The sequence below is a fragment of the Vespula pensylvanica genome, chromosome 4 (genome assembly GCF_014466175.1).
Source record: "Vespula pensylvanica isolate Volc-1 chromosome 4, ASM1446617v1, whole genome shotgun sequence".
NCBI classification, from domain to species: domain Eukaryota; kingdom Metazoa; phylum Arthropoda; class Insecta; order Hymenoptera; family Vespidae; genus Vespula; species Vespula pensylvanica.
Window position 1 is genome coordinate 4,138,289 of NC_057688.1, and position 11,725 is coordinate 4,150,013.

Genomic DNA, 11,725 nt, shown 5'->3' on the forward strand with positions numbered 1-11,725 from the left:
ATCTATGGGTAAGATTCGTGAATATGGACTCTTGAGTGAGATAATCTTTTTAGTAGTGCAATATCAATATTATTACTTTTGATCTAACCTATCATTTTATGAAATAATAATTGTTTTGTTAATCGTAACTTTCTACATCGAAGAAAAATAGAGTTTTTGCAAGAATTGACAACATATAAATCAAATTTTAAATGCGGAAAGTTAAATAAGAAAAAAATTAATTATTATTAACAGTACAGTTTACTTTGTAAGTGCACTAATTACAAAATAGCAGTACAAATGCATTATAAGCGAATGAGACATATAATATAGAATATATATTTAATTGCTGTTATACTATATCTTTGTAAATAAAATGAATTAATTGTTAGTAAAGATTTTTATCAACAGTACAATCTTTAACAAAAGAATTTTTGCATTAAACAATCGTTCTAACCTATCTTTAAGATATATTAAAGACATATAAACAATTCTTGTGCTAATGACAAAATTGAAAAACAATTTACCATTGCATCATTGCATCTATATTTTACAGCCAGCCATACATACAATTTAGATTTTATAATTTCAAATCTCATTTGATATATCCCTATATACAATTTATTTGACTAGTTAAATTCATCTAAAATATAATGAAAGCATTTACAATTATGTGTGCTTCTGCAGTTTGTGCAAGCCTATCAAGATTGATGTGAATGTGCATTAATGATCTAATATACGTAAATTTCCAGATACTATTTTATTCTCCAAGATAGTTCCAGATGGAAGATCTATACGTTCTCCGTGGTTAGCAATAATGATGACAGTACCTTTCAAGGCAACACCTTTACCAAATGTTACATCACCTGATACTGTTAGATGATCCAATTCCAAAAGATCTGGTATTGTTGGAAATCTGGTAAGAAATTCTTTTACCTATACAATAAATAGAATAACATTGCATCTTACGTTTCTTTAATAAATATCAAAAATTAATTTATAATCTATCTAGAGCATTTTAAAACGAATGAAAGAAATTTACTTTTGAAAAATGATTATCACCCAATTTTATAAGAGGTGTCGTGGGAAACATTCGTTGTGGACTCATTACTAAAGATCCGTTACGGAGTATATAAAGATTACTCATGACAAGCATTAAATCAGATGTTTTCTTAACAGGTAAAAATCTGCTACGTGGTACATTTATACCTATGAAGAGCATTAGATTATAATTATAAATAATTATAGATATATTAGCATTATATTTTTTTCTATACTTACCAATACTTCCCTCGAAAGATTTCATTGCAGCACCCACAGCTGTTTCAAGTTGAATAATATTTAAACCATTAGGTTGTGTTTTGTTGTTAACAATAATTTCCATATTGAGTGAACTATTTTCCAACACTCTTTCAATAGCTACAAATATACAAAATGTATTGCAAACATAAATGTAAATCAAAAAGAATTAATGATATTTAGTAATTTTATCGTATGAATTATTACATACCATCAAGTTTAACCCAGAGATTGTTAGTATTAAAAAATTTAAACGTTTTCACGGATTTAAAATCATCTATATGATCTTTAGGAACTTGTGCTATTTCTAAAAGTCGAAGTTTATCTTCATATTGTATAAGTGTTCCACCCTATAAAAAAATTTGATGAAAATGAGAAATCTGTATATCACAAAAAATAAAGAGACAGTTAATTACTGTACTCCAAAAAAAAAAAAAAAAAAAAAAAACTTACCTTAACATCAGCTCTAGTTTTATCTGTTATTTCCATAACAAATTCAGGAGAGGAGCTATGCCCTTTATCTAGTAGCAACTTTAAAATTCTTAAATCTACAGTTGCACCTAAATTATCAATATTGGAAATAAAGCAATATTCACGACCCTGCACAAGTAATAATGTAATCAATATTATACAAATTAAAAATAATATATATATAATAAATTTTAGTCGAATATACCTCCTTAATGAATTTTTTAAGTAGACCAGAATTTTTAAAGCTTTCATAGAAATCTCCATGACCAGGGGGATACCAACTATAAATAAAATATCGTTAGTATTTAATATAATTAAGAGATGGATTATACAAAATATATAATATATATTAAATATATAAATAAATAAAATCATACGCTTCCATATCTTGATTTACATTGCAATGTTTTGCAAGAGGAAGAAACGATTCTGTATTAATGCGAGGGTAGCAACTTTGATTAAAAGTATGAATAGCAACATCTATTCCTTTATATTTTCTGATAATTCGTTGGGTATCCTCATCTGTGTTGAAGGAGTTCATCAAAACAAGAGGTACATTCGCATTATATGTTCTATTTAAGTACTGTTCAAATATGAAATATCTCAGATTAGACATTTATTATTGAAAAAAGTTTAATTAATTATAATTATTATTAAAAAATAATTATATCTACCTCAATTTGTTGAACAGTTAAATCAAGAAATGTCAATCCATTGCGAACTGCTATCACTGATTTTGGTCCATGACACCCCATACTTGTACCTAGTCCACCATTCAATTTAACGACTATTAATTTATTTAACATAGCCTTGATTTCTTCATTGCTAGGATCAGAAAGGCTGTTGTAATTATGTATCTAAAAATAATCAAACATTCAAATTAAAATATTACATCAAATATTTGTAATATCAGAAAAATGTTCTAAATAAAAAATATGATCGTACAGCATTTTCCGGCAATTTCTGAATACGATCCCATTCTAACGATGGTCCTTCTTCTTCTAAAAATCGCTTAAAAAGATTCGCGAATCCTTCAAATAGCCTGCCAAATTCTTCTTTCCTATTCTCAGGAGCAGTGGCCGTCAATTTTTGTAATTCCTGCTGTAACTCGTTCTCGGCATCTCTTTTTGTTCGTTGACGAAATGCCTGTGTATCTGAAGGACTACGTTGATGACCACGTGCCTATGTTTCGTAATTACATAAGACATAAAAAAATCAAATTAATATTACCTATCGTCTTCATGTAATCGGATATTTCAGCTTCCTTATTGTACAGAATGTTTAAACACGAAATCTCGCACATGATGATCGTTTAAAAATGCGTTGCAAAAATAACGTGGTACGAATGTTATAAGTTGTTCGTAAGGAGCTTATATATATATAAAAAAAAAATAATAATTAATATAATTATTCTTAAAATTCGATAAAATCCTTAGTACGTTGCGATTAGAGATTTCGTTTATAATAGCATGTCATTAAAATTAAGAGCGTACGTAACTATGCCATTATAAATAAGCATAGTAAATAATTTTGTTTCTTCATTCAAATATTCGCATGCCTATCTTCCGACTATTTCTTGATTCATAAAAACCTTTACTATATTTTAGATATATTTTGTGTGTGTCTGTGTGTTTGTGTGGATGTGCGAATATAACTTATCGTTTTATTCGATCCATATAGATTACTTTTTATTAGAAAAATAATTGTATACAAGTATAACACAATTATATATACAACTTGATTCAATTATCAAAAAATATAACACGTTTTATAATTAAATTATAAACGAGTATATAATTCAAAAATCTGATTTAGAAAAAATTACACGATATTATAAAATTATATTTGATATTTTGTTTATGCATAAAATATTTTAATTCAATAATTATTTTTCTCATGTATCTCTTCGATTTATATTATATAATACCAAACGATTAATGTTTCTTGTATCACGTATTTAGTAATCGTAAAGATTTCGATACTCGCAACAAAATAGAAATATTTTATATATTAACGCTACTAGTTCATTATATGTGATAAAAATTATATACATACACTGACAAGGTAAATTCATTTTTTCTAAAGTTAATTTTTTCTAAAATTTTTAATGAATTTAAATTATAAAAAATTTCTTGTCGGTGAAGTATTTTCCTTAATAATATCAAAATTAATATAATTTCATTATATTTATTAATTATTTGATTAAACAGTATCACATGATTTTATTTCAAAAATTATTGTATCGATATGATAAATCGTTAGATAGATCAATTAATCCGAAATAAAACGAGAGATAATATAAAAATTGATTTCAATCACAATTGTACGCGGTATCTTATTTACTGTTGGTTCGTGTGTTCATGTATTCAGTCAACGTTATGGAATTATCAAGCAAGTAAATCAATTCACGTTTTTTAAATACCCATTTGAATCAGAACACAAAACAATTGACCTTTTTCTATCAAGATATAATCTCAATAACGTGCGATAATGCGAACAATGCTCTAAAAATATAATAATTGAAAAAGCGTGTACGTAACACTGTCCTTAGAAATAAGAAAAAATACAACTTAATAAAATAAAATATAAAAAATTATGCCGCAAGAAAAAAGAGAAACGCGCAATCGAATTATCGCGCAATTTTAGTAGAGAAAAACATGAGAAAATGTTAAGCGTACATTTAAAAAATGATTGATATTTTTTCACTTGTGATATTTCAAAGAAAGAAACATGGAAAAATGATGATACTCGTCTTTGGATATTTACATAAAAACGAAAAAAAAAAAAAATGGTCGATTCTATGATAATAAATCTATGATAAAAGTCATTACATACGATCGTAAGATTTATAATAAGTATAATGTAATATATTTTTCATAAACATATCGACGATCATGAACCTGAGCAAAATTTGTAGTCTCAACCTGAGACTTACTTGTAAGAGGTATTCCATCGCGTCTTCTTTGACGCTCTCCTCGTCAATTCGAAAGAAAGTTTTATTTTTTTCAATGCCTTCACGAACTGCAGTGACGCAACGACGACACGACGATACAAATAGGAGACTATTCCGCACGGCGCGAATGCGTGAAGGAACGGACGATAGTGACACGTGACAAAACGTACTTCTAACGAGCTAATTTATGACTGCACGACAACACGTTGTTGCGTTAACTGAAAGAGTACCAATCAACCGCTTATCACGTCGTCTTCGGAAGGGAGAAGAGTAAGGAACAACAGCACGTTCTGTCGAGATCGGTTGAGAACGAAAATAAAAAGAAAACGTATGGACCAAACAGCAATAGCCAATCAGTTGACCCTCTTCATAAGTTATCTTGAACCGCGATATCAGTAGTTATCGCAAACAACATTCGAATCTTTTCTTAATTTTTTACGATTCCTCTATCCTCTTATGTTATAAAAATTAAACTAAAATTCTCTGTCGATTCTTCGCTCCTTCCTCTTATTATTTCATAATCTTTTTCTCTAATTATAAACACGTTTTTTTGCTTATTATGATTTTTTATTGGAAACATATATGTCATATTTTACTTTTCTTTCTTTCTTTTTTTTTTTTTTTTGTGTGTAATGTTAAAACTGCACGAGTATTCTTATTGCAGCGTCGTTACTTTTTATTTAAACACCTGTTTGTCTACATTACTATCTACAAATGGCTTTTTTATATTCTTAAACTAGTGAAAATTTATGTATAAAGAGAAAATATAAGTAAAAAACGAAGTACAATATCATTGATGTTTTTTATAAATTTTATTTTGTTATTCCAATCGAAGCTTATACATAATATCATATTAAGCAAATTCCGATAAAATAATTTTGATCTTATCTGCTATCTAGAACGTATTAATTACGCACTGAATCTTTATCTATTTTAAAAAAATATCTCGTTAAATATAAGACCGATTTCTTTCAAAATTAACTTTGCTGAGTGTAATACCGACACAAATACAAGATAACCGTGAATACGTAAAAAAAGATTATATTCCTCTTCTCGAACGATAATATTAAAGATCAATTATAAAGAGTTATATGTAGCTCTTTGTGTAACGTAGTATTATACGTATCTCTATGAAGAAAAATACTTTTTTATATTATTCTATCATCGTATAAGATGAAAACCGCAGATGACGAACACTAATGCATGGTATAACGACTGACATCGTTAGATTTAAAATACTTATCTATTTTGAAGGTCAGTTAATTTACATAACTGCGTTTGAAATGAAAAAAAAAAAAATTATATATTATTTTTATTCGTAAAAAAGAGAAGATAAGAATAGCAGAAATGACGTTACTTCGAATATTTATTTTCGTAAACATTTAATTTTACTTTTAAATTTGGAAAATTTTTAGTAACGCCATACGTTATATGCTGAAATACGTACGTCATGATATATTTTTTTTACGTTTACGATTACGAACGCTTACGTTTGTATGATAAGCATTCTTTTTGTTGATCAATCCTCTGATGATTACTTGTTTCCTTTTTCGAGCTGATAAATTTTCCATTTATTCATCGCGTGAGAACATTCCGTGAATAGTCGCAATTCATTCTAACAAATTTTTTTAATATTAACGCGTGAAAAATGTTTAAGAAAAAAGAAATATTTTCGTATATACGTATTTGGACATGTGCAATACATATATACAAGAAATGATGTTAAAAATATATGTGTATTCAAAAGACAAATTCAATTATATGAATTTGATGACCTTCAAATAACTTTGAAGAAGAAAGACTGATGTATTTGGAAGATAAAGTCTATGATTCAGGCATTCCATTCTAGACTTTTTATTTTTATTTATTTATTTATTTTTTTTTCGTTATTCTTTCTTGTTCAAGGTCATCTGAAGGTCAACAAATTTATATAATTAAATTTATTTTTTTATAAATCATAATACTGTGACAAAGAAAATATGTCAATCTGGGGACAAAAAAAAAATTGTAAGTCTGAAATCTCAAATGTAATGATCTTGAAAAAATTGTGATATCAAGAATATTACTCTCTTTAGATCAACAATTTTTTCTTCTTTGATATTTTTTTAGTATTATCAAAAGCAATGAAGATAACTTGAATTAGAGAAACATTTAGTATATACGCTAATAATTTACTATTTATAAATTCAAATCACAAAAAGATTTTATCTTATATACATTACTTGAATTATTTAAACATTGTTTTTGTTCTTTGCATTCTCTTTTTTATACTTGCTATTAATTTAGATGATAACAATAGTTATTTTCTTATCGTTGATATATATGTATGCGTACAATATGTAAGTTCTTATATTTTATGAACTTGATATAGAACGTAGGTATATAATAACAATGTATATATATTATATAGGATTAATTATATGCAGAATTTATTATGGTATATAATTGCAACTTTTCTACAATAAGATTAAGCTAAAGTATCTTTTTGAGCTTATCATCTTCTTGTATTTATATAGTATTTGTTACATAATCTATCTATATTATATAACCTATAAATCTTAATGTAGCAATAACTAAAGTAATAATTTATTCTTGATGATGATATGATTCTTAATTTATAATGCCAGATGCAAGTTCTTAATTTATAGTGTCATTTTGCAAGTGACATTAAGAATTTTTTTTAGCTAAAATAAAAGTATCTATACATATATATACTTGTACAATTATAATTTTATTTACTTTGAATGAAGTTATAAGATAGTATGGATATAAAATGTAGATTTTTTATACACAATAATTTGAAACAGAATTACATAAAAAATAACCTAAATAGATAACCTCTAAATTTTGTGCGGTTTTCAAATTAGACAAATATCGTATTATAAAAGAAAAAACATCAAAAATATTGTTAAGACATTCAATTTAAGAGACTTTAAGCATATAAATGTGGTCTGAGTAATATATAAAATTATCTCACAAGTCAAGGTCAAATAATCGTATAGATTGTGATGCTGACTTACCTTTCTGTCATCGACTTGTAGCATTTTTTAATTAATTTCTTACACCTTTCATAAAATACTTTATTCTTCAATACTTTGACAAGGTCAGCGAACAATATCCTCTCTTCTGAATCTGAATCAGTGTCACCAAAATTTTGGAACTGTATATCTACGATGTGTAGATGACATCTTTATTTGTATGTATATATGTATATATACATCATACATATATATATATATATATGTATATATGTGTGATGATGTACATATATGTATATAAGATTATAAATACATTGATTATTTAAAGAAATAAATGTGACCTTTGCATAAAGCGTAATATTCTGTTTAAAAAAAACTATTTTTCAAAAAAGGAAATGTTTATTCACTGTACACTTTCTTTTTCTAATTTGATTCAAACGTGGTTACTATAATACCATTAATAAATTTTAGCCGAAATTTCGTGACACAAAGCATGATTCTTATTTATATCTCGGAGGAAATGTAATTATTTGACTTTTTGATTTAACGTACTAATATAAACTGAATTCTTCAATGGAAATATATCAAATAAAATATAGAAACGTATAATTTATATGTTTCACTGTTCTTGCAATGAAAATAATGACTTAACGTTCTTTGTTCTCTATGAAATATTACGATAACTTTAAATTGTTAACATTTTGATAATATATGATTTTCTTTCGAATTATATGTTATTAAATATAATATATAAATTAGTATGGTCTAAGCTTCGATTAGTGGTTTTGAAAATACCATTCCAATAGGAAAAATTACTAGATTTGACATTTTCTACTGATTGTTATTAATACTTTATCTTTTTCTATTTTTATAATCGCTTTGATCCTTTGTTGAATTGTAAAAAAACATGCCAATCTTATAATAGAGTATCATTATTAATCATTCAAAAGCAATTGTTTTAAAACGTCGTTTGAAAGGTTTTAAAGTATCGTTTACTTATTATTGTTTATTATTAACATTTATTATATTTTTTACTTAGAAATATTACATTTACGAGAAGAACACATTTCTATTAAATATTTTAGTTAAGACAAATTTCTATTGTAACAAAGAATAACTTAATCGATAATGTTATTAAGAAGTAATTAAATATTTTAGTGTGTAATTATATCATAAAAAAAAGAAAAAAAGCAAAAATATCTTATGATAATTTATGAATATAAAAATAATCATTAAAATACTATCAAGAAACATAGAATCAAATATTGACTAGTCTCTTTTCTGATTGGCCTTTTCTTGCATATAGAGTTATGCTATGAAAATGATTGGCCGTATACATGACGTGTTGATTTGTACGTAAGCAGGAAATACTATTGTACTATCTAGTGATATCAAAGTGCAAAATTATACTATCTTAATGTTGTGATTACTGTGTAAAAGTAATAATCAGTAAAATAGTCGCCAAAGGTAATTGTGATGTATTTTAAGTGTTGTCTAAAATACTATTCATATCAAAACGAAAAAATTTGACAAGGCATACCAGTTTCAAATTACAGGTAGTAAAGTAAAAGCAACTTTTATATCACGTAAAGTACATCGAACGCGGTTTGTAAATATGGCGGATCACTGCGTGGATACCGATGAGGCAGAGTGTCCTCCAGCGAAAAAAATTAAAATAGAAATCGAAAATACCGATAAAGATGACGAGAGCTTGCATGAAGCCGAAATAAATTTATCTACTTTTGAAATGAAAAGGATATTACAAAATAATAATACAAGAAAACAGATTTATATAGAAGGTACTTTTAAAGGTAGCGAAAGTCCCGCTATTCTTTCATTAGAAAAGACAACTTTTCCAACAGATGAACTTTTTTTGAAAGAAGGATTCTTTAACGAAGACACAACTATTCAAAAAGTTTTTAGTAACCACATTTATGCAAACTATAGATGTTTTCCAATAAGAGAATATAATGGTAAGTGAATATACACTTTATTATTAAGAATATTTTCTAAATTCACCAATAAATGCATGAAATTGAGTGATTTGTATAAATTATAAAAACATAAAGAAAGGAAAATTAGTGTTACGTTTTAATTGTATGTTATACTTTAAGGTTTAAATGTATTGTTAATACATCCTGCTACGCCAAAACATATTGAGAAGTTTAAAAAAAAAGAATTACATATCGTAAATGAGACATATGAGTTATATGAAAAAATTACTTTACCTCACATTACGTCACAACAATTTTCTTTAGAGGTACATATATATTGATTTGATTAATGAAACAATTATGTATATTCATATCTATGTGTGAGTGTATTTATAAAAGAGATATAATCATATTATCGAAAGTAAAAGGAACGTTTTAATAATCAAATTGAATAGAACATACTGAATGAAGGTATTATATTTAACTTTATATTCTTTATCTTTACTTATTTTAGTGGATAGATAATATTTTGACCCATAAAGCTGAACAAGATAAAATTGTATATGAGGATACAAATAAAGAAACAGGTTTTGTAATGGTACCAGATTTGAAGTGGGATGGAAAACCACAAACACTTAAACTTTTAGCTCTTCCATTCCAGAAAGTTAAATGTATGAGAGAATTAAATGCATCTCATCTTCCGCTATTGAGAAATATACGTGATGCTGGAACAGCATGTATATCTGAAAAGTACAATATACCTGCGTCTCAACTTAGGATATATCTTCATTATCAGCCATCATATTATTATCTACATGTCCATTTTTCTTATCTCATGTTTGAAACTCCAGGTAAATATATTGGCACTTAATACATTCTTTAATATTTTGTATATATAATGAAAAATAAAAATGGCAATAAGAAAATATTAATATTTATACTTTTAAATTAGTTAAAAAATAAAAAATAGATAATCATGTTTGTTTACTATTTAAATTTACATATATGTATGTATGTATATATAAAATCAAGGTACCAAAATTAGATCATATAAATAAAATATTTCAGTTGAATGTTGTCCTTTAAAATTAATAAATTTTATATTTATTGCTTATATTGTATGAAAATCAAAAAATCTATGCATTATATGATATTTATTTGTGTTCTTTCGAAATAGGAATACATGTTGACAGGGCACATCTTTTATCCACTGTTATAAATAATCTAGAATTAATGCCAGACTACTATACAAAATGTATACTCTCATTTTTGGTATTCGAAGGAGATTCATTATGCACTAAATTTCGGGAGCATGGAGTTGTGGGAAAAAAAAAATCTGAATCTGAAGAAACATAAGTAAGATCTGTAAAACAAAATTATTTTATGACAAGCATTATATATATATATATATATATATAATATTATAACAAAAAATAAAATATATGGATTATTAAAAAATGTAAAATTACTTTCCTTATAATTTGTAATGTAATTACAAAATAAATTGTAATTAGGCAAATAAATGATATTTAATGGAAACATTACATCTCTAAATTGTATAAACTATAAATTGTAGTTTATTAGTTTAATAAATTGTAGTTTATTTATTCTAAAATATTTCAAGTTTTACATAAAAGTGAAAAAGAAATTGTATGCTTTGTATTTATCAATATTTGCTTCATATATTATACATCTCTCGTTATCTGATATTTCAACATAAAGGACAATTCAATAATATATCATTGAATAATTTTTCTTACTCATTTTTCACTAATATGGAATCCAATTATCACAGAAAAATGCACTCAAATTGAGATGTATTATACAATATTCTTACATAAATGATATAAAGTAATAGTCCTATCTATATTATATAGAAATGCAGTAAGAAGAGCATACTTAAAAAATAGAACATTAAAAAATATGAAAAATTATAATTAATTATTTATATGTTTTATTACATTAGTAGTTAATATAATCTAAATCAATAGAAAAATAAAAAAATAAATTTAGTTATTATAATTATAACAAATAATAAGATATGAACAATATTTACTGAATATTATTATAAAATCATAATCTTCTTTCTAAACAAATAATGCTGAAATATT

General features: G+C 25.6%; 2 protein-coding genes across 5 annotated transcripts; one reads left to right on the forward strand and one right to left on the reverse strand.

Moving 5' to 3' along the window:
* Positions 1-501: 501 nt before the first annotated feature.
* On the reverse strand, positions 502-7,880 carry LOC122628707 (UTP--glucose-1-phosphate uridylyltransferase). 2 transcript variants are annotated; one of them, XM_043811245.1, is made up of 10 exons: positions 7,723-7,880; positions 2,695-2,931; positions 2,424-2,606; positions 2,127-2,332; positions 1,955-2,030; positions 1,732-1,878; positions 1,490-1,628; positions 1,261-1,398; positions 1,022-1,188; positions 502-915 (listed from the first exon to the last, which is right to left on the reverse strand). In XM_043811245.1, exons 1-10 carry the CDS (start codon positions 7,744-7,746, stop codon positions 703-705), a joined length of 1,530 nt encoding a protein of 509 aa, XP_043667180.1. In that variant the 5' UTR covers positions 7,747-7,880; the 3' UTR covers positions 502-702. The 2 variants fall into 2 exon arrangements, with proteins under 2 accessions (XP_043667180.1, XP_043667181.1); XM_043811246.1 differs by lacking the exon at positions 7,723-7,880 and adding an exon at positions 4,685-5,022.
* A 1,116-nt stretch (positions 7,881-8,996) lies between these two features.
* LOC122628708 (m7GpppX diphosphatase) lies at positions 8,997-11,041 on the forward strand. 3 transcript variants are annotated; one of them, XM_043811248.1, is made up of 5 exons: positions 8,997-9,147; positions 9,237-9,653; positions 9,795-9,940; positions 10,129-10,465; positions 10,792-11,041. In XM_043811248.1, the coding sequence occupies exons 2-5, from the start codon at positions 9,296-9,298 to the stop codon at positions 10,968-10,970; spliced, it is 1,020 nt and encodes a 339-aa protein (XP_043667183.1). In that variant the 5' UTR covers positions 8,997-9,147; positions 9,237-9,295; the 3' UTR covers positions 10,971-11,041. The 3 variants fall into 3 exon arrangements, with proteins under 3 accessions (XP_043667183.1, XP_043667185.1, XP_043667182.1); XM_043811250.1 differs by having other exon boundaries at positions 9,010-9,147; positions 9,224-9,653; XM_043811247.1 differs by having other exon boundaries at positions 9,059-9,653.
* The last annotated feature ends 684 nt before the right edge of the window (positions 11,042-11,725 follow it).

What these genes read in the sequence shown, in the direction of transcription:
- LOC122628707 (XM_043811245.1), bottom strand. Translation starts at nt 7,746, where the DNA reads ATGCTACAAGTCGATGACAGAAAG. An exon ending in TAACTGTTCAACAAATTGAG is followed by an intron (nt 2,333 to 2,423) that starts GTAGATATAATT and finishes ATATTTGAACAG; the next exon opens with TACTTAAATAGAACATATAA. An exon ending in TCTCTGGGTTAAACTTGATG is followed by an intron (nt 1,399 to 1,489) that starts GTATGTAATAAT and finishes GTATATTTGTAG; the next exon opens with CTATTGAAAGAGTGTTGGAA.
- LOC122628708 (XM_043811248.1), top strand. Translation starts at nt 9,296, where the DNA reads ATGGCGGATCACTGCGTGGATACCGATGAGGCAGAGTGTCCTCCAGCG. An exon ending in TCCAATAAGAGAATATAATG is followed by an intron (nt 9,654 to 9,794) that starts GTAAGTGAATAT and finishes TTATACTTTAAG; the next exon opens with GTTTAAATGTATTGTTAATA. An exon ending in TCTCATGTTTGAAACTCCAG is followed by an intron (nt 10,466 to 10,791) that starts GTAAATATATTG and finishes CTTTCGAAATAG; the next exon opens with GAATACATGTTGACAGGGCA.